The 22,770-nt window shown below is 44.7% G+C and overlaps 1 protein-coding gene across 1 annotated transcript; it reads left to right on the top strand.

The window, feature by feature from the left end:
* Window positions 1–1,967: 1,967 nt before the first annotated feature.
* Window positions 1,968–22,094, top strand: LOC142776788 (uncharacterized). The gene is made up of 3 exons (XM_075881146.1): window positions 1,968–2,034; window positions 12,259–12,400; window positions 21,934–22,094. The coding sequence occupies exons 1-3, from the start codon at window positions 1,997–1,999 to the stop codon at window positions 22,054–22,056; spliced, it is 303 nt and encodes a 100-aa protein (XP_075737261.1). The 5' UTR covers window positions 1,968–1,996; the 3' UTR covers window positions 22,057–22,094.
* The last annotated feature ends 676 nt before the right edge of the window (window positions 22,095–22,770 follow it).

Here is a 22,770-nt window from a genome sequence, read left to right as displayed (position 1 = left end):
TACTCACCGCTGCGCATAGATGTAGCGTCCTATGCCAGTGCAGAATATTACATCGAGTTCACGTTTGTTGTTAGTGCGTCTTGCGAAAACTCGTGTAAATAAACTGCAAGGCGACGCGAAGTAGACGCCCCCCCCACGCTCTTCTGGCTCAACGTCACAACAAAATCAGAGGTGCGTTGGGGGCAGACCACTTGAACCGACACACCTGGCATCGCAGAATATGAAACGTTAAGTGTTTCTCAATTAATACTGTGCTGTTATTACCATAAATGGATACTGCTTACTTTCGAGAGAAAAACAAAAATATTTGTTTTGAAATGTTCTAAAGAATGTTTCATTGCATCTTGATGTCAAATCTGGAACGCAAAGGCAGAGCAATGCATACCCTGATGATTGAATTTGTCAAAGTCTCACTTCTATCGCGTAGTCGCAAAAACCTTTTGCAATAAATCTTGCGTACAAAAATTGAAGCAAGTTTCAATTAGACTTAACTTCATGTGACTTTGTTTTACACTCAGGTAACAAGCGTCGAGTCTTCAGAACGTAATCCATCTAGCGCAGATCGGAAGCCTGTACTTCCCATAATTCCCATGGGGGTACAAGCGCCGCTGAAGGAGCCCGCGGAGACACTAGCGCCAGATTCCCCTCTAGGTATTATTTTATGAAACTCTATGCCACCCTCCAAAGCGGCAAATGGGGGCGCGCGCATCGAGGAACCCTAAGAAGCGCTGAACTTCTGCAGATGGAGTGAGCGGTGCTTGGAAAGCAGAGGCGGAACTCTGTTTCCCAAGGGCAGCATAGCGCTGCGGCGTGGGAGTACACCGCGAAAGGCCCTCACTCCTCTTACGCATTCGCGCGCCTTTTTGGACATTCTCCGTGTTCTAGTGCCTCTACTAGAAGCAACCTAAAATAAATTACATTAGTCTTCATTATTTCCCATTTTCTCGGTTTGTAAGCTTGCGCGGCGTAGTAGCAAACTTCGCCATTTCTTATTGTATGTTGTTTATCGTGTGCCGCCGTATACAGCCGAATATTTCGTCTGTTGCGTGAAGCACGAACGTCGCTAGAGCTTCCGCAGTTTCTGTTGTCCTCGCACCTCTCTGTGTCGAAGATCGGTGAATGTGGCGGTAAGAAAGCAATATTGACTGAATCCTAATTTTGTTATCACCGTGTATTCATTGTTCTTCATTCGAACACTGTTCTACCTCCCTATTTATTTATTTCTCTCTGAACAATCGAGCATTGCTATTACCTAATGAATTGCCCGCTATTTTCGGACAGCCAGGGAGCTTGCTCCAGAACTAGAGGAGTAGATAATGTATTCCGTTGTCGTGTATTATTATATGCCTTATTAGTGAACGTAAGGTTTACCTGCATGGTACAAGTCCATGGCCCAATTTGAGAAAATTTTTAGCTAATACATAGCTTTCTCAGATGTCGCCAATGGGGTGTCCACAGAGATGTTAGGAACAGCATGTACACGATAGGCAGTCAATATCGTGCGCGCGTTTTATGCAATTTCCTGCACCTGATGGTCAACTGGCAGTTGGCAGACGACGAATACGAAGAAACGTGCGGGCACCACGTTAACAGATACCCCCTCCCAAAAAAAAAAGCGGGTCGAAAAGTAATTTTCCATTCTGGATAAATCCGTGACATACCAAATTAATCGGGTTTGGCAAAACCAGCTGTCTGGTCGGCTCCTAAAATCAAGTTGTAGCTATTAGTGTCTACTTTGTTGTTGATTCTTTTTCCTCACTATCTACATCTTTGGTTTCTTTCTCTTTTTTTAACATATTACCTTCACTATACAAATCCCCAAACCCCCCCTTTTTTTTTCTCGTTGTAAGCAATAATGCAGTTATCGTCCATATGAGACTATATGTTCTCTTGGCCAATCCCCCAGAGTGGGTATGAGCCATGGATTAGAGGATACAAACAAACAAACAAACAAGCGGCAGCCATGGAGGACGACCATGTCGAACACCACTGCGGCATGAAACCCGATAAGAAGAGGTTCAGTCGGCCCGTCAGGTCAGTGTGTTTTTTGTTCGTAATAACTGCATGGCATGAGGGGATCAAAAAACGCCCGGCCTCCGCACAGTCACTGCGATAGCTAGAACAGCGGCCTTTCAAAGCCTTTAACAACACTCATTGGGTAACTACTGCAAGCACACTTGCTTGATACCTTCTAGGGTATAATATTATAATTTTTGCTTCAGTAGGCCAGCATTCGCTATGGTATTCTCGTCATTTTTCTGAGAAGCGTCGTATCCACTGAACATTTACGAGGAATTTCGCGTCAATTGTTCATGCAGTGGCTGACGACGATGAGAAACTATACCTGAAGTGGGTATGCGCCACAGTTTTTAGGTGATCAAAAACAAGCTTTTTTAATAGATTAGGACATTGGATGACTCATTCGGTAAGCTATTCGCATTGTGCGACGACTGGTGGTTCTTTCGCTCTTTTAAAACTCTCTGCAAGTCATATTAACGCGATGACTTTGGCGACATCAAGCCTGCCTAAGGCAGTTTTGCCAGCAAGTCCCAAGCACCGGTGTTGTTCAGTGGTGGAATACTGGTCTCGCACCCGGCACACTCGCATTGGAGCCACAAAGTGTCATTGGTGCTAGCTTTTTTTTTCTTCCTTTAATCTCACGCGATATGGTTATGGTCACTGGCGGCGGCGGCGGCGGCGGACAACTGCGCGTGACCCGAGTTGTGATCTCATAACATATTTCGCTGTAAAATGCAGAAAGCAAGCGGAGAACCTCACGACCACGTGACGCAGAATATAGCCAGTGCTATGGCATTTGTTTCAATTTTATTTTGGTCCAAGAAAGATAGCCACGATTTGGTCTTGACTCAGAATGTATTTCCTGTAACAGCATATGAAGCGAGCCAATGGTATGATCTAAAAGAGTGTGTGTTAATTATGCAATCTTCACTCTAACCACAGAATCGCTCTTCTTTTCCATCTTTTTTTTTGTGTGGTTCATCGTAGAAGGCCCTCAGTATAAGGCCACTACAGCGATTATTTTACAATATCGATAAATAATGGCATTTCTATGGTCCCGAGATGCTCCTGTCGAGTGCCTGATAGTAGAAATGTCTTGCGATTTCGAGTGAAATAATAAATGAGTCACAGAATACAAGATTAGCGGTTTTTTTATTGAGTGCCGTACACAGGGACGTAAACCGTAAATCATGCAAAGTGACGCAACAAGCACGGAGGACGAAAGCTGGAAGAGCAAATGCTCAGCGGAAACATGATCACACTGCACCATTTTTGTTGTGACTCTAGCTGAAAATGACCTGTAGTATTGCTTGTTTAGAGTTCTGAGACTTGTTTATACCAAGTTTTTTCGAGGTTCAGTAAGCAGCGCATCCAGCAAAAGACGGCTCTTACTTCTCCGATACTATTCGCCAATCCTGTCGCCGCACAATTGGGCGCTGCTGTACACCAACCTATGCGCTCTTCCTCTATAGGAGTGTTTCAGTTTGCCCATAAACTAGGCGTTAGCGTTCCACTTCATTACACTAGGCTTGAGCTTGAGAGGCCTCCAGAGGTGATGCCATCAGATCGCGCAGGATAAGTCGGGCAAGCACATAACGTAAACAAATGTATTCTGCTTCATTACTTATGTAAACTTTCAGTGGCCACATGTTTTCTAATGCGCAGAGTTTCAAAATTTTTAATGTCAGGGACACCGGCGAAGCCCTGCCGTTTACGTTTTGGTGCAACAGTGGTTGTGGTGGTCAGCTGCTGACCCGAAGGTCGCGAGTTTGATCCCGCCCGTGGCATTCGCATTTTCGTGAAGGCTAAATAACGAGCCCGAGTACTGTGCGATTTCAATGCAAGTTAAAGAACGCCAGATGGTCGAAATTTCCGTAGTTATGTGCCATGGTTTTAGGCCAGCAAACCTCTGATTTTCGAGCCAAACACATACGATCGTTGCTTGCCTACTCAATACGTTCGGCAGTACCGGCACTTTGAACGTCACGCGCAGTGGGGTCAGTGGAAAGCCAAGCCGAGGAACCAAAAATTTAGATTTGTGGGTTTTCTACGGTTTTCCCAAGTCCACTATTTCGGATAAATAACGAAAGTTGAAAAATTTCTATTGGTATGTTCGTATGTTTCTCCTTCTGTACATAAGCGTCCCCAGTCATATCGATTTTGTTTTCTAGTGAATATTGATTATGTTTTTGTGCATTTCTCTCGCGATAGCGGTGAGAGACTATTTCTATTTTATCAAATTTGTTTGTGGCTCAATATGAGTACACGTTCGCTAAATCATTATCACTTTAAGACAGCTGTGTTTATATGTTTGTGAACTTATAATTTTCTTTATTCCTGTTATTATTCTGGATTATTATACACCAGTGTGCTCTGTACAACAAATTCTTGTTGGTGTGTTTATGCTTTTGCTGCCAGGGTGACACGACCTAGTCAGGCGTTTATTTAGCATTTTGTCGTGTCCCCCAAGGCAAAGTGTAATGATTATGTTTTTAATAAATAAAATGAAAATATGAAATTGTCATAAGCAACTTCAGTGGCATCTATTGACCTAAATATATTGCCGTAGTCTGTCTTTAGGGTGCTGTAGCACTTATTCAGTGCTTTTCTACGCTTTACATATAGAGTGGTGCATTCCAGGGTGTGCAAACTACGCAGATGGCGTCTATAACATTGTAATCAGCTCGTTTGATAACATTTTTGTAGTTTCAATGTCATCTTTACCACAATCTTGGTTGCCATTCTTTTGGCTAAACTCTAAACGAAGACGTTTTTAAAGTTTGCGTGTAGGGAACGGCGTTATAAGGAACGACGTGCCTGGAACTATAGTTTCTTTTGGGAGGAACGTGGGAACACCACTGTTTTAATTAGGTTCCCGGAACTGTAAAGGTAACTAGTTACACATCTACGAATGAATGCCAGGGGAAACGGCATTTCTTGGGTAAACATTTCATGGCTTTGAACAGGCGCGCGCACACACAGTACGTCATGCAGAACCGGGTTGATGGGTGACTGCGTCAGGCTCAAATATATATCGCTTCTCTGTTGCTTGACTATGATGCATCTTGGTTTTCGCTTCAAGGCGTCCGCCAAAGGCCCACGGAATCATGACATATGATGTACCATGATCAATTATTGCTCTGATTTCCGCAACCATCAAAGGTGACACCACAATACCCGCTACAGTCGATGTCAATGCGAAGCTGCCATGTGTGCAGAAAGAGCAAATCCACTGTTTTCTCTGCATGTTTAGCGACTGTTTCGCGTCTACATTCAAAATAAAGCAAACATCGACGTGCAGCCGCGAATTGTAACAGACCCATTTGGGCTCGAACTTCGTGCGTTCCTCGAATACCTTATGTTACAAACCCCGCGGACGGCGACCCCTCGCCAACAAGGAAGCAGGGCCACCGGAATGCGGGAAGAGGACTGTCTGCTGGCCAGAAAGGACGCGACAACTCCCGTGCCACTGTCGGGCTCAATTAGGGAGGACGTTGAGAACGCCGGAATTGAGGGAGGACGTTGAGAACGCCGCACGGAAGCCGCACATCATTCAGGCATTACTTGCCTTATGATTATATGATTGAGAGCTTCACCATTCTTGGTAAATTATTAAGGAGCTCCATGCAAACGAGAAAAAGCGCTAAGGTGAAGCTAAAAAGTGTGAGGCAAATGATAAAAAAGGGCGTGCTGAGGAAAAAGGGAAAGCATGCTGATGAAATAAAAGGACAATTGCTTCTTTCCGAATTAAAGCGGCTTGAGCTCCAGACTGTGCTGAGGAGGCATGTGAGTGTTCAATGTACAAAAGCGAAGCCACTAGTGGTGATGCGAGTGTTAGGTTTACAGAACGCGCGCGTGAGTTAGATTGTAATGACAGCATTCCTGGGCAGTATGAGGTAAGATACACCACTAGCCTGGCTGGAAGTCAGAAGGATTTAATTTCTCAGCACACGGCAGATGCGGTATTTCCAGCTCAGCAGGAAAAGAGTGCAGACGCACTCGTCAAAGCACCGAGTTTAAAGTCGGAGGTAGAGTTTCTCCGGAAGGGCTCCATTGAAATAACACGCTAATGCCTCTCGGTTAGCGTGGGTGAATGTCAGGCAGAAACTTTTGAGCTTGTAGCTGCCGATCCGGGTATGTCACTCGTTACTACAATGAACTCCATAAGCAGGACCGAAGACCGAAGACACGGACAATGATACAGAGGTAGAGAGAGAGGAATCGAATTCTCGATTTGAGGCAGAGAAAGGCGTTTGGATGCAGGCCTATGTCGTTCAGATGCTCCTGCCTTCATGCGTTTGGAAACAAGTTTTTTCGGATAGAGCCCCGTCAATGCTGCGCCGTGGAGGGCGATTCCGTTATGCATCCAAGGGATTTGAGAAGCGCGTGCAAACGAACTATGTTACAAAGTGTCTTTGTGTATCGGATCAAGCCAGGTGGTAAAGAAGTCCCTCCGTCTGGTATGGGATGCGATTGCTTGAGTGGGCCGCGAATTCTTCTTCCTCTCGCTTGCCAACTTTACTCATTCTTGTACAATGAGCCTGGCAGGTCTTAGGGGGTAGTGTATGGCGCTTGCGGGTTTCACTGTGATGGCGCATCTGCAAAGGGCGAGCCCGGAGGTCAGAGCTGAGTCCGCGACGTCTAGCCGGGTCCGACGTTATGCGCCATCAGCTGTTCCCGGCATTTGCAAGAGTGGACACTTCGGCCTCCTAAACAGTAACCCTCTAGACAGTAGCTGCAGATCCTTGTCCACTAGTTCATCGTCAGCCCAGCAGAGATGCTGTCATGAACTCGCTATGCACTGGGCAGTGCTCTCTCAACACCCTTGCTGGTGTTTCTCTAAGAGCCACTGACGCGTATTTCACGGACACCGGAGCCGTCCGTCAAAGACGCTGGACGCGTCCCTCAGAGACGCTGTGCGCGCCCAACAACGGGCGGTGCCCTCCTCCTCGAGGGTCTCGGTGTTTATAAAATGCGAGTGCATCAAGTGTCGGAAGCTTCCTCGTTTACGTTATGTACATATGTTGTAAATATTGCTGCGTGCCAGTGCATGGAGACAAAGAAGCAAAGCATATAGACTGGCGCGACCATCTGAAAATACATCTGTGACCTCCCCTCCGAGTCGGTCTACTTCAGGTAACATATTTGGTGAAGTTGTGCGATCCCCGTCCTCGCCACGGAATTCCGAAGCGGACACTCTCTCGCGGCTTTCAACATGACCACTCTAGACTCGGCTACATGCTCCCCGGTTGCCCGCCCTTCTTCGCGGCCTGTCAACCCAGCTCCTACAACAACTTTCGTGACGCTTCCCACCCTCAAAGACCCTGGCGTGTTCTCGAGGATTCCGACATTGGCTACGCCTCTACAAACGCGTCAGCACCACTTACAGGTGGGACCCCACACATATGCTTGCTAACGTCATCTTTTATCTCAATGGAACCCCTCGTGTTTTGTTTAACAACCACTAGCATGACATTACAAGCTTGTACAGCTTCAAGGAAAAGATCCGTGAGCTTTTTAGCAACCCCTTTGGTCGTCGTGAAGCTGTGAAGAATGAGTTGTCGACTTGCGCATAATCTACCACTGAGTCCTACATCAGTTACATTCAGGCCGTCTTCTCACTATGCCGCCAAGCTGACGAAAACATGTCGGAGCTTGACAAAGTTGCGCATATTCTAAAGGGTATTGCCAACGATGTTTTCATCCTGTTGGTATTCAACAATGTGTCATCTGTTGATGCAATTATTCGAGAATGCCGCCAGTTCCAACAAGGTAAAAGCAGGCGCATCTCCCATCAGTTCCAGCGCCTTCCGAACACCGCTGCGAAACCCTCGTGTCTCGACACATATCATCCACCAGACACCTGTGAATACTTGACGCGACTCGTCAGGCGAGAGCTTGAAGTGGCTGCTCCAGCTAAGGTAGGACCAACGTGCCCTGACCCCTCTCCTCGAATTATGTAGCCCCTCATTCAAGCAGTCATCCAGCAGGAAATTACCAGCTTGGGAATTCACTCTATTTCACCACCTCCCCGCCCCGACTTACAGCCCCCATACACGCCTGCATGTCCCTTCCCGACCAGCTCTCCCTCAACGTTCCGTAATCCATCCGCATGGCGAACACACGATGACAAGCCGATCTGCTTCTCATGTCACCAAATCGGGCACATTTCTTGCCATTGCAGAAGTCGCTGGGTTCCTCCTGCACAAGCCCTTCCACGTCCCTGCACGTCCCTGCACGTCCCTTCGATGCGCGTTCTGCCTATCGCCATGAGGCCAGCCGTGACCATTTTGCCCAGTAACCTGCTACTAAAGACAGCTACTCCCTCTCTCTGTTCCCCCAACGTCGCCAGTCTCGTTCTCCACAGCCCCGCCGACAGTCTTTCACCACCTTTTTCGACGAAAAACCAAGTGTTGCAGCTTCCGAAGGTGGCGCTGCATCACACGGACTGACGGATGTACCTACAAGGATTAGGGGCCAAATTATAGGGAAGTGGACTGGGCTTCACCTCTCTTTCGTCAAAGAAGGAAAACTCATTGAACAGGCACTACCAGCATTGATGTACACAGATGATGTAGTGCTAATGGCCGACAACAAGGAAGATTTGCAGAGATTGATGGACATCTGCGGTAATGAGGCAGATAGGTTAGATTTCAGATTCAGTAAGGAAAAATCAGCAGTCATGATTTTTATGACACTGAAGGTAGTGAGCTTAGAATACAGGAGGTCACGCTAGAGATAACAGATAAATACAAATATCTGGGCGTATGGATAAGCAATGGGGCCGACTACCTAAGGGAACACGAGACATACGTGACGACTAAAGGTAACAGGAATGCAGCGGTAATGAAAAACAGGGCACTGTGGAATTACAATCGATATGATGTTGTGAGAGGAATATGGAAAGGGGTCATGGTTCTAGGTCTGACGTTCGGCAATGAGGTCTTGTGCATAAGATCAGAAGTTCAAGCAAGATTTGAAATTAAGCAACGTGGAATAGGTAGGCTTCCCTTAGGAGCTCACGGGAATACACCAAAGCAGGGAGTACAAGGTTATATGGGATGCACATCATTTGAGGGTAGGGAAGCTAGCAGCAAGATAAAATTTGAGAAGCGATTGAGAAAAATGGGGCAGGAGCGTTCGGCTAGGAAGGTATTCAGCTACTTGTACATGAAGAATTTCGATACAAAATGAAGGAAGCGAACCAGAAAATTGACTGGTAAATACTTAGAAAACAGCAGGGGCCAAACCAAAAAAAAAATTATCGGTTAAGAAGAAGGTGAATTAAGCTGATACCAATATGTGGAGAATCGGTATGATTAAGAAGTCCGCACTAGAGATCTATGGAACTTTTAAGCAGGAAATTGCCAAGGAAAGGATCTATGATAATACTCGGGGTAGTTCTCGACTGTTTGAGGCCAGGACAGGAGTATTGCGAACCAAGATATATCGGGCCAAATACGAAGGGGTAGACACGGTATACAGTGCGTGTGGAGAGGAAGAAGAAACTGCTGAACACTTGAAAATGGTTTGTAAACGGCTTCATCCTATAGTTCAGGATGATGGCGCAGAGATTTTCAAAGCACTGGGGTTTAGGGACAGGGAAGGCAAAATAGACTTTAAGCGAGTATAATTAACTAGAAGGAGATTATCTGATTGGTGGCTAAAGTCAAGGCACGAGTGAAAATTAAACCCTTCACTGCAAAGTACGAATCCTCCACCTCACTAATTAAAGGAATATATATATATATATATATATATATATATATATATATATATAAAATAAGGGAAAGAAGTGTATACCTAAGGGCTCGTTTTTCCGTGTTTTTAACACAATAATAATGAGATATAACAGACAGTAATGCCAAGGAATGTACAGGGGAAGTTATTAACATTAATGGAATGTAAATAAGAAGAAAGAAAAGTGGATGAAAAAATTACCAACTTTTAAGCATTCGAAGGTCGTAGGTTCGTTTCCTGCTTACAGTTGGTAATTTTTTCATCCACTTTTCTTTCTTCTTATTTACATTCCATTAATGTTAATAACTTCCCCTGTACATTCCTTGGCATTACTGTCTGTTATATCTCATATATATATATATATATATATATATATATATATATATATATATATATATAAAAGTCTAGTTTTTGGTTCATTAGGTATTACGGCTTGGTGGCGCTAACTACCGCCCGATCTAAAGGGCACAGCCATATTCTTCCATCCATCCATCCATCCATCCATCCATCGACAGAAAACCCTCTCTTGACGATACGGACAAAACGTAACCTTATAGATGTACAAGTAGATGGCGTACATGTCACTGATCTTGCCGACACTGGCACTCAACTTTCCGTGATGAGGAGTTATTTTCGCCGCAAGCTGAAGAAGGATCTCACACCTACGACCACTCAGTTCGTCCGTGTCGCGGATGGCGGAATAGCATCTATCGTTGGAATGTGCTCCGCTCATGTAAGCATTGCGGATCGACACACAGTTGTTTTCTTCACCATCTTTTATAAATGCCCCCACGACATAATCTTAGGCCTCGACTTGCTGTCCGCGCATTCTGCCCTCATAGACTGATCGACCAGTACGCTCCGTCTACACTTGCCCGCATCCGAATCTCTTGAACAACGGCCGAGTCGCCTCTGCACAACGGGACATGCGTGCCTCCCTCCACAGACACTGACGTACATAGAGCTCGTCTCAATACCACCAGTTCTCGACGGTGACTATGTTTTCACCCCCATCACCGATGTCCTAATAAATCGTGGCATTACATTGCCGCACTCCATTCTATCCGTCGCAATAAATCCCACGTGTCTTCCAGTTGTCAACTTTAGCTTGACGCCTCAAGTGCTGTCACAAGGGATCTCTTTGGCGTTGCTCTGCACCTTAGAAGACAATGTGGTAGATGTTTTTACGATGGCCGCTTCTTCTGATCCCAACACTCAAAATCAATCTGACACTTGCTTCGACAGCGCTATTACGTAGATGATCGCTTGCAACTTAACGCCGCAGCAGACTGACGAGCTCCGCCTGGTTCTCCTGTCCTACATCGACGTTTTTGAACTCAGTGGCCGTCCATTGGGGAAAGCTACTAGTATGACCCGCCGCATAAACACTGGTAATGAGCATCCTATTCATAGGCGTTCATATCGGGTGTTGGTGGCCGAGCATCACATTATCCAAAGTGAGGTCGACAAAAGGCTCGCCAAGGACAATATTGAGCCATCCTAAAACCCTTGGGCTTCTCCTGTAGTGCTAGTCCGCCAGAAAGACGGTGCTTGTGGTTTCTGCGTTTATTATCGGCACCTCAACAAAATTACCAAAAAAAAGACGTGTACCCCGTACCACGAATTAATGATGCTCTTGATTGCCTCTATGGGTCCCACTATTTTTCCTCTATAGATTTCGTTCCGTCTACTGGCAGATAGAGGTAGATGAAATAGACTGTGAAAAGACTGCATTCATCACTTCCTATGGCCTATATCTGTTCAAGTTCATGCCCTTCGGCCTTTGTAACGCCCCAGCCACCTTCGAACGAATGATTGACTCCTTATGTTTCCTTCCAATAGCAGCTTTGTAAAAGGAAGCAGCATTTCGCAGCTTTGAACGGCGAAAAATGAGGAAACACTGCATGGACGAGATAAGGAAAGAGGCGGATAAGCCCGAGGTACTGCGACTTGGATGCGCAGTCAACAATTTTATAATTTTTGAATCCACCATTTCAAATAACCTTGCACGCCACCTTATAGACCATGTGCATTGCGAAATTACAATGTCGAGTAAAGGAAGAATGTTGTTTGTTTCACGTTCCGCCATGAATGGAATCGCCAGCCTAAATGAATTTAGATGTGCTAGGAGACTATCGACATTAGACTTCTGGTCACGCAACACACGTACTTTTTATAATTTCGCCCATCCAAACGCATTTCTGTCAAGCATATTTTCTTTTAAAAAATTATACCAGGATTCTGTACTACTTAGCTCACATATTCACAAGAGAGTCATACTAAAAGGACAACAAATATTGTCAAATGTTTGCCGTCTAAATGTGTATTCCTCTTTTAGGAAAAAAAGCAAATTAAGGAATGTGCGCAATACATGGATTTCCGAACGCCTATAAAGTTATTATTTCAATGGTCATTCATCGCAGTCCTACATATTGCATGTTATGCTTGACGGCTCTCTTGGATGCATGCCTTTGTGCACTGAAATTTCTCGCTGTGCAGGCACCCCCTCTCTGAGGACGAGTCGACGGCTGACAACGGTGACCGAAAGGTGCCTCTGCCAAACCCGGAGCTGGTAGCCGGCCAAGATCCCCGCGTGGCTGGCACCATCATGAACATCATCCAAGATGTGTCAAAGATCGAGGTCAGGAATCTCCATCGAATGTCTCCCGCATGTCGTAATTATTTCTGCATCTAAAGTCAATAGAAAGTTGACAGGACCACGCCTATTTCGACATTCCATAAGTCGATAAGTGCCTTCAAAATGCCGTGGCTTGAAACTATGTTCATCCCGTCAAAGCTTCACCAATCCGTTCGTTCTGCTGAAGTTAGTTGGACAAGCTCAGCGAAAGCATTTTAGTTAGTCAAAAGAAACAGACCGAAACCTTTTCTCTCAGCGCCCGCGCCATGAAATATTTACACTAAAACGAGACAGCACGAGACCCATTCGAACGCAACACCTCTGCCGCCGAACACAAGTATTAAGATAATGATAAAGGCTGAAACGAGTCACCTATATAGAACAAAAACAATTACAAAATACTGGTGACTCAGTACTCAATAAGACAACCTGTTGTAAACAGCAGTTTTTTTTTTCATTAAATTTGAGCAGTCTCTAAAGAAGTATAGCCTTCAGTTATGACAATAGTATTTTGAACTTAAGGTTGGCCCTTGAATGGAACGGCAATAGCGCAGCCCCATCGGGTTGTAAGACAGATGTCCACTACCAGCGCTCAAATTTTTCGCGCTTTGTGAGATTTCCTTGAACTTTGGAGCTTCTTGTGCAGGGCCTCATCCATCGAGGGGTGCCGCCGTCGGCGAAATGAACTTGCTCAGGTCACGATGCGTGCTGGCGCCGCCCGGGAAAGGGAGGGGTGCGATGTTTTTTTTTTTTTTTGTCTGTGAGTGCTGCAGTGCAGAATATTAAGATGAACGAAAAAAGAATGATCGAAATTTGTGTACTAACGGAACTTATTAGCCTTCAATCCTCAGCAGTAAACGAGAAAAAAGTCTTCTTTAGCGTATCGCTTTGTCACTCTGCCACTAACTTTTAAAAAGCCGGTTCCAATTACCGTGAGCGTCGCTTTGGGGTGGCTCGATTCACCCAAGAAATGTTGGCCCCGTATTTGCATGTTACACTGCAAATGTCGTCGAAAGACGATAGTCTTGCATCTGGAGAGAGCGAACAAAACGTTTATTTGATGTCCTGCACAAGAAAATTTGGGAATTGTTTGCTAGAGGCGTGACGTTAGTGCCTCTAGCATGCAGCGGAGGCGAACGACTACATCAAGTCACGCCCCACGTGAGACAAGAGCGCCATCTGGCAGTTACCTAGGAAAACTAAGCGCGCGCGCCCTACGCGCCCGTCTCGGTGGTCATAAGGTGTACAACGCGAGGCGACACGTAGGTGCCACCGCCGTGTCGTCTTAGCAAAGCGTTGGAAATACTTGCCTTTTCGTGCAAGCGTTGCCTACTCGCCGAACGTGAAAAACGCTACGGTCCTTATAATTACTTATGTGTGCCTTTTCTAGTTAGAGACACATACAGATTACTGAAGTGTTTTTATGGTGTCTCAGATATGCACAGTTACTGCTTTTTAATTGACAATCGCACAAGTATGAACGCTGAATCTTAAGCAATATTAGTGGGTGCTGCGGATGTGGTCGGCCGTTTGGATACCGTTTCGCCACTTTGATGCCGTTTAAGGTACCATTGAGGGCAGACAAACAGGCATATGTACTGAGAGGCAGACAAAAATTTTTGCGTCCAAAGTCCCCAAGAAAGACTATCGGATTTAAAAAATTCTGAGTGTGACGTCCGTTTCCCGCACGCCACCGTCGATGCGATTGGCTCACTCACATCACGTGACTTCGCAACGCCATATTCCTTCCAAGTGCTGTCGGTGCACGCACGTTGAACGCACAGCGCGGCCACGATTTTCGCATAAGCACCGTTTCTAGAAGTATTTCTGCTGTTTTTTAACCTGACAGGCATATGCGAGGAAGTATAGCTTAGCAGAAACTGAACGTAACCTGAGAATCTCGCTTATTTTCGCATTCCGTGCAGAGAAGATGCCGAAGAACTGCTTTCTACATGACTGCCGAGAATTGATCTCAGAGAATTCTCTCTCCCCGCCACGGTGGTTCAGTGGATAAGGTACTCGGCTACTGAACCGCAGGTCGCGGGATCGAATCTCGGCTGCGGTGATTGCATTTACGATGGAGGCGAAAATGCCGTGAGCCTGTGCGCTTGAATTTCGGTACACTTTAAGAACGCCAGGTGGTCGAAATTTCCGGAGCCCTCCAGTGCAGTGTCCCTCATAATGAAATGGTGGCTATGGGACGTTAAATCGCACATATCAATAAAACCAGAGAATTGCTCCCTCCAAGAACACTGGTTTCTGAAGTAATCTACGAGAAGTTCGCTGGAAATAAACTCTTGTGACAGAATATTTGGACTCGCTCGCTGGATGTCGTGCCGATCGGTTGTGCCCCTACGATCTCCGAGGAGAGCACAGCTGTGGCCGACTGCACGGAGGAAGGAAAAGGTAAGGAGAGGCCCTGACGTCACTCGTTGTGAAGCCGCGATGAAGCCGGAAGTCGGCCATATTGAGTAGGCAAATTCTCCTCTCTTGTTAACATATGAATGCGAAGCAGAAGGCGCGACTCCCTCTCCGGCTTGGAAAGCACGTGAGCTGCGCAGCGCGCGTGTCGTGACGATCCGAAACTAATGGAACTTGGCTCATCACCCAGAGCCAGCGGGACACCTTCAGCGAAATCGCTTCGTCCGAGTAATAACAAAGAGTAACAGCTCGCTGACAACGAAGCAACTACGAAAGAACGCGCGCTAGATGCACTGACAACGGCGAGTGCTTTCACGTCATTAATTCAGCAACTGTACAGACAACACGATCGGTCGTGCGCCTTCTACGGTTGCATTCCGCCACGCGACTGACGCAGCGTCCTGCCGCTGTGTCCGTGTTTCGCGTGAAACTCACCTGCGTCAGCATTCTGCGACCGTGGTGACTTTGAGCACGGTGCAAGTGACAGTTGAACGTGGTTGCTGTTACGTTGAGATTACATGCAATGCTGGTGGAGAGTGTACCAAGCGGAACAGAAAAGGTGTTTTAATACGCACATGCAAGTGTTTACTGTACACACACAACACGAAACTACGTATGTGCACATGGTCCTCACGGCGTCTTGCTGGGCTCAACAGCGTCGTCCGTTGTCACAAGCAGGAGCACTGCTCAACCGTCACTGACCTGCAAGGCGTTCGTTGTCATTCAGCTTCGTCATGGTGCCCAACGCCATTTCGCTGAACACTAACTGCTTCATCCGCGTCATCCGCCGCACGACACATGGATATGCACTTGTTCTACGCACTGTTGAAAACCCGTGATGAACAAAGAGATTTGTAAACGTTGCTAAGAGTAATGTAACAGCCAGACGAACACTGCGTAACCAATAACGCGGCGCCGAGCACAGATATTGTCCGCCACGGCTCAGCACGAGACCGGCGGAGGCACACATTCCGCCGCCAGCCGCGGCCGCTCACTGCTAGACCAGCTTCACTGCGCAACACGTAACCATAACAACGCCGCCATTGCGCCTACTGAATATGGCCGCCATGATGTCATTTCCGCCACATTTTTTACGCCCTGCGCCGGCTGGGCATGCCCTCTCCTTACCTTTTTGCTTCTTCCGTGGGCCGACTGGCTCACCCTATACGCCATTTCCTGCCGCCGACAAGAGCTCTCGCTGAGTGGTTCCCCGTCCTAGGGCTCCTGCGACCATGTCCATCTTTGGTATCTTCTCCTAGCTTCTTGGTGTCGCTGTCCCTGCGCCATGCTTTCTCCGTCCCCGTCTCTATCTATATACCTTTAATCCTATCTTTTTAATCCCTCCTTACCCCAATCCCTCGTGAGCTACCGCTGAGGTGTCGCACACTGATGCAGACAGTTACGGGGCTCACTTTTCTTTTCTTTTTGAGAATCACATAAGAAATGAAAAACTATTTCACCTTATGCGACTTCTCTGCTCAGTGATTCATACAACGCACTACAACCTCTTCAATTTGCTCGGCTGATTATATCTGAATATTTTGAACAGACTGCGCATGCATTAGGAGTAAACAGGTCACGCATCACAGAAATATCTAAAAGTAAGTAAAATAACTCTTTATGGGCAGACCTTGAAGGCCATTGTGGCGTGATCATTTGCTGTGTCGCAAAACACGAGCGTGACTGATGGATTCCGCATGAAACTTGTTCATACAAAACGCTATCAGGAGATGTTATTAGGCGAATTTATTGCAAAAACGAGGATGCTAACACGCTGTATTCCACCGAGTGTACCTTTACAATACAGTTGATGTTCACAATGAAAACAGGTGTCTTTTACATTTCCAGTGAGTTACACTCGTGGTTGGGCCAGTTCGAACAGCTTCATGTACATATATATATAAATAGAACGTGCATTTCGCGCTTCTTTCTTTTTCGTCCTAATTAACCTTGTATAGACTTCCATTGTACTCCAAGTGCTCAGATAAACAGGAAAGACTGTTTCCCATTAGCACTTATTGCCGAGCTCATTGGTTAGCGACATTATCAGTACCTAATTGAGATAATGTGATTGTTTACCATACGCTTAGAAAAATATTTTGGCTTCGCTATTTCTGAGCAAAAATGTAAAAACTACTGTGTGGACAAAACCTTAATATGCGCGCATGACGCAAAGAAAGTAGAAACTGAACCGAACTTTCAACTGCTTACACGCTTTCAACTTGAACAAAAAAAACATATATGCCGCGGAGCACAGCAAAATCTCAAGAACACGCCTCTTCTCGTGTCATTTAGGTGTTCTCCGTTCATTTCTAACCGCCAACTTTTTTTACGAATTGGTTAAGAAATAACAACACATTTACAAATGTGTCGCCGTTTCCTGAACAGTGACTGCACATTCAGCAGACTGCAATGTTAGCTCAAACACGCAATATTCTCTTAGTGTAGAAATAAATGATTTCTTGCGTGAAGTGCCTGTACCGAGCGAACACCTTCGTACTAAGCACCCGTGGCACAAAACGAAATTGATGAAGTAATGATGGCCGTGAAGAGAGTTTAGGAGTAGACGGAGATACTCGCCACAAATTAGATTCACAGTTACGTGGCTTGCGGTGCAGTTCATTCGCAATCATCGATAACCCAAAATCGCTTCTATAGAAACCTATTGAAGAATTAAACCCACATAGTACAGTTCAGTCGAGCGTAACACGATATCGGACAGAAAGATTAGTCTCCTCTTTACGCACAATAGCAACGGGCCGGAGAGCCTCAAAAAAAATTAGCTGTCACCGCTTAATGTTGCCCGCGTGCAGCCTACCTTTTTGGTACTATGATTCACGGGACCATAGCGGTATACCATGGAAATATTAAACGTGAAGCAGTTTATGGTTGAGCTTAATCCGGTGCGCTATTCTTACTGTGCATACACGACAGCTGGGCCAAATAATGACGCTCTGGCATCTCCCTCTTATACTCCTTCAGCAGTATTCTGTTGGTGGCGTCGGGGAACGAGATTCTGCAACCACGCGATCAGCAAATATCACACACGCATCATCTGGACACCATCAACCGCTTATATGGCCCATAACATAATTAGGCAAACTGCGTTGCTCAAACAATTTAGTTAGCGAATTTTTCGATCACCTCAGGGAGGATTTACTTATTTTTTAAAAAGTGTATCACACTTATGCACTCGCGGTGTCGAAAATAGTTTTGTGTCCCTCTTTTGTGACATATTTTGAGGAAATATGCCTGTACCTCTTCACTATCGCTGCGTTTTTCTCAAAACACCATTTTTATAATGTGTGACCTTTTTCTCGGATCCAATTGGGATAACAAACAAACTTTTCCCGTGTGTCTATTAGTGGCAAATACATAATGGGAAGCAGAATCAATAGTCAATCAAGGTGCATTTTTATGATGAAAAAAAAACAATCATACCTGGCAATTTTAATACGCCGAAAAATATAAAATAAACATAACTAATCTATTGCTTGTCGTACGCTCATAATTTCAGCAACACTTCTGTGAAGGATTTCTTGCTATTTTGGTGCAGTGCTTAAAAAGATAACTTCAAGTACCATATGTCAACGAATTTTAAAATAAAGTAAAAAATGAAGTAAACAACAATCGACATAATTTAAGCTAATTTTGAGCCCCAATACGAGCCGCACGTTTTTATTGGAATTACCTTGCAGATTTTCTAGCCCTAACCTATGTTGCCACTTCTGTATAGCCAAGGTGAAAAAAAAAACAGCACGAAAAACGAAAACCAGACGAAGAGGGTCATAGAAAGTCCCCTATATCTGTGTCCCTTTTCGTCTGGTCTCTCGTTTTTCCCACTGCGTCTTTTTCACTGTGTCGTACCAAGGCGCCCAAGCAACCACTTTAGCTGTATAGCCCAATCTCGATACTCACTTTGAAAGTATCAGACGTCGCTTTAAAATCAATTTGTCGTGCACGTAAAAAACCGCACCTCATGACGACGTGCAAACCAACGTGGTCTTAATGTGGACAGCTCCCAAAAGTCAAGCAGGATACTTAGTAGAGAAAGCACTTTTTTCGCAGAATTGAATACAACAGATGACGACGTCCTTGACTGCAGTGCATTTTTGGAGGGTCTCAAATATAGGGTTTTAAATGCTATGGTAATGTGAATGTGGCTTGCGTAGCCAGCCTTGTTTACATAAAAACTATGCAGAGTACTCGGTGCTCTCTGAAGTCAAAACGGTAGTCTGGCGTTATAGAACTTCCTCCTGATGATTAGCATCCTGCCCTCGAGTAAACGACGTTTCCTGGCATGATATGTGGGTCGTTAGCTACGTATTGCATCAGAAAGAAGTGAGACGTCAAAATTGTCTATCAGTTACTTTGATACCTGTGCGACCGTTGGAAGGAAGACATCAAAGCGTGCGTACGTCCTCGTTATTGCGCTCGTGCTTGACGAATTCGAACGCTTTCGCGGAAAGCGATGCGATGCATTTTGATAGGAACGTGACTTGATGAATAAAGGGTCTTTTTAAGTTCAACGTGATGGTACATCCACTTCGTTTCAACTAATGTGCGTTCGCCATCACTTCACAGCCAAGTTTATCGCGTCATGCACTTTCATAAAGCGAAAACCCAAGAACTTCGAAGAGCTTTGCCTCGAAGAGTAAAACGCAAAAATGTCCTCCGAGCCTGTTTTCATCACTTCGTCTCTCGATGGGCGGCAGAATTGAGGCATTTTGAGCGTGTTACGTTTACTGTCAGTACATCTGTGGTGTGCCAGGCCTCTTTTTGCGGTTAGCCGCACACGTTGTTGCTCAGAATGATAGTTAATTATAACCTTTCGTTGGGCAGTTCGAACATTTTCAGGCCTGCCATGCCATATTACATGTCTCTTGGTACAATAAATGATTCATGTGGCAGGATGTGATTATTTTTATTTTTAAGCAATTTGAAGCGTGGCCGTAGCTCCGTGATTGCACACCTGTTTGCCACACACAAGTTCTAGGCCCACTTGAATAGAAAATACCCCTTTATTAGCATTTGTTTTGCATTTTCACGCGCTCATACCACTGTTTTTCTCTCACAAGCAACTATACGTTAAGGACAATACGAGAATTTCTACGAAACGAGCTCTTTAACGCTGTCGCGCTGAAGTTTCCGTAGTTCCCTGCACTGGCTCAGAGCATGCACTAGGTAGCTGTCTGTAGCGCACCAAAGAATCGGTGAAACTGCCTAATCTTGCTATCGGAATGGTGGATTGCCACCATTTAGAACATATATATGATAATTTCTAATGCGTCTCTTGAGCAGCGTAAACTACCACATGATTGGCTAATAGCGCAAGTCGTACCAGTACACAAAACAGGGGATAAACATAAAGTATAAAAATACAGACTAATATTCATTACATGCGCATGCTGTAAAATATTCGAGCATATATTGTCAAAAGCATGTTTAGTTTTCTCGAAAGCCCAAACAGGTTATATCCTAACCAGCATGGATTTAGGCGACGTTTATCCACAATCACCCAACTTGCTGAAACAGTGCATGATTTAGCTAAAATAATTAATGAAACAGGTCAAATAAATGCAATTTGCTTAGACTTATCGACAGCTTTGATCACGTTTCCCACTCGCGTTTAATTAGTAAATTACTTGATCTTGGAGTAAACTTAAATATAATTAGGTGGATTGAATCATATTTAGCTGATAGGACACAATACGGGGAGGTGAAAGTAAAGAAATCGAGAATGTTAAATGTAACGTTTGGTGTTTCCCGTGGATCAGTTTTAGGACCTGTTTTATTACTCTGTTATATAAACGATATTACAAGTGTCCTTAGTAGCAAAATCACTGTTTGTCTGTTTGAAGACGATTGCCTAATATATTCTAAAATATCTTCTCATGAAGATTACCAAGAGTTAAACTCAGCACTGCAATCTATTGCTGGTTGGTGCACACAATGGAAAATGAAAACAAACCAAGAGAAAACGGTATACGCCCGCATAACTAGGAAAAAAAATGTGTCAGTTTTCAATTACATATTAGACGGAAAGCCATTGACACACGTTAGGCACTTCAATTTTTTAGGCATTACGATATCAGATGACTTATCTCGGGAAAAGCATATTACTAACTTATGTAATGCCGCTAAGGTTAAACTCTGGTCACTTAGACGTAAGTTGAAACTTGCTTTCCAAGAATTTAAACTAACAGCATATCTGACTTTGATACGTCCCGCACTAGAATACGGAAGCATAATATGGGATCCACATACAAAAAGCAAAGCAAAAAAATTGAAAAAATACAGAGGCGTGCAGCAAGGTTTTTAATGTCGAAATATAGGTATATAGACTCAGCGACCGAAATGCTGACTCAACTAAAATTGCCCGAGCTTTGAATGTGACGAAAAGTGGCTAAACTAAAATTCATGCACTTAATGAAACACAACTGCTTTAACTTCAACCCCTACAGATTCATAGAAAACAGAACGTCATGTATTTCACGGGTTGTTACATCTAGCCATGAGAACCAGTTTGTGCCTATCCCTACAAAGGCTGACACCTTTAAATATTCCCTCTTCCCAAAAACGATTGAAGAATGGAACGCACTACCCCATAGCATAACTTAAATTAATTCCACAGAGGAATGCGAAAAGACGGTAATGGCATATTACTCCTCTAGGTAACCACATTGGGGCGTTGTTACCTCATGTCTTCTACCTGGAGATGTTCTCTTTTTTGTGTATTTTTCTATAACTGCACGTCACGTTGGTAGGAAAAGTTCCTAAGACGAGCTTGTGATGTATATGATATAGCCTTCGTAAAGTGTGTTGCAGGAAGTTATGCTACAATGCCAATTGTTGATCACTACTGTGTAAACCTTAATTAATATACCTGTTGGAGTGGTCCTCCGTTAAAAACTGCCTGTTGTGTTGTCTTTCTTGATTTCTTTTTGTAGTGCTTGTGTTAAGTAAAGTGTATTTCTTTACCCCACCCTGTAACGGCCTTTGGCGAACAGTATATATAGATAAATAAATAAATAAATAAATAAATAAATAAATAAATGAAACGCCGCTCTAACATGAAGCATTTGCTTCTTTTTCTTTTCTTCCTTTGCGGAAAGGAGAGTATGGACTACATTGACCGCACAGTGACCGACATTCTACAGCACATCAAGTTGTGCGATCAGTGGACCCCGAACGAAGATCAGGCGGCAAGCGGTGGTGTCCGTCGCAAAAGCCTCTAGGGCCACCTTCCGTACCGAGGACTGCAGCATCGATCACACCTGTGGGCCAGTTTTCAAAACCGAACTACGCCTGCCCTTTAAGAACCATCAGATTCTTTGCTTTTCAACGCTTCAAAAGTTATTGAGCTAAAATTTTCAAGGGCACCGAAATATCTGACAATAAAAGCATTTGCAAAAGCAACGTGTCTGGCTCATCTACGTCGCCACTCTTAAAATAATTTGTCTATACTGTTCACGCAATCAATTTCTCTCTGCGAAAGGACTACGTTTGTCGATAGGCTGTCTAGGAGTTTTGATATTTGTTACCGGGCTCATATCTTACAACTAAACTCTCGTGGTGAGGCAAACTACGGAAGCGCTATCGAATGAAGGTATTCTATAATGGCCCAGTATGTCTCATCTATTTTGCATCAATCCGTTATTTTATTATGACGACATATAGCACTTAATTCTTTCTTTGTTACAGCATTATTACCTTTTATAGACCAGCTGGTTCGGTATATGCATGGCGGTTCATCTGCAGTTACAGCTTATATTTTAGCAGCGAAGCGTCATGCCATCTTGATTTCCACGCAACTTTTATATACGAATAATTGATGAAAAATGTTCCCTGCTCAATATACTTTGTTCAATAGATATCGTACGATGTGCGGCCACAGTTTCCGTGTCATTTTTTAGATGCAGAACTGCAAAAAAGGACGCAAGCTCCGTAAC

Source organism: Rhipicephalus microplus, chromosome X (genome assembly GCF_043290135.1).
Source record: "Rhipicephalus microplus isolate Deutch F79 chromosome X, USDA_Rmic, whole genome shotgun sequence".
Classification (NCBI taxonomy): domain Eukaryota; kingdom Metazoa; phylum Arthropoda; class Arachnida; order Ixodida; family Ixodidae; genus Rhipicephalus; species Rhipicephalus microplus.
This window is presented reverse-complemented; position numbering and strand designations above follow the sequence as displayed.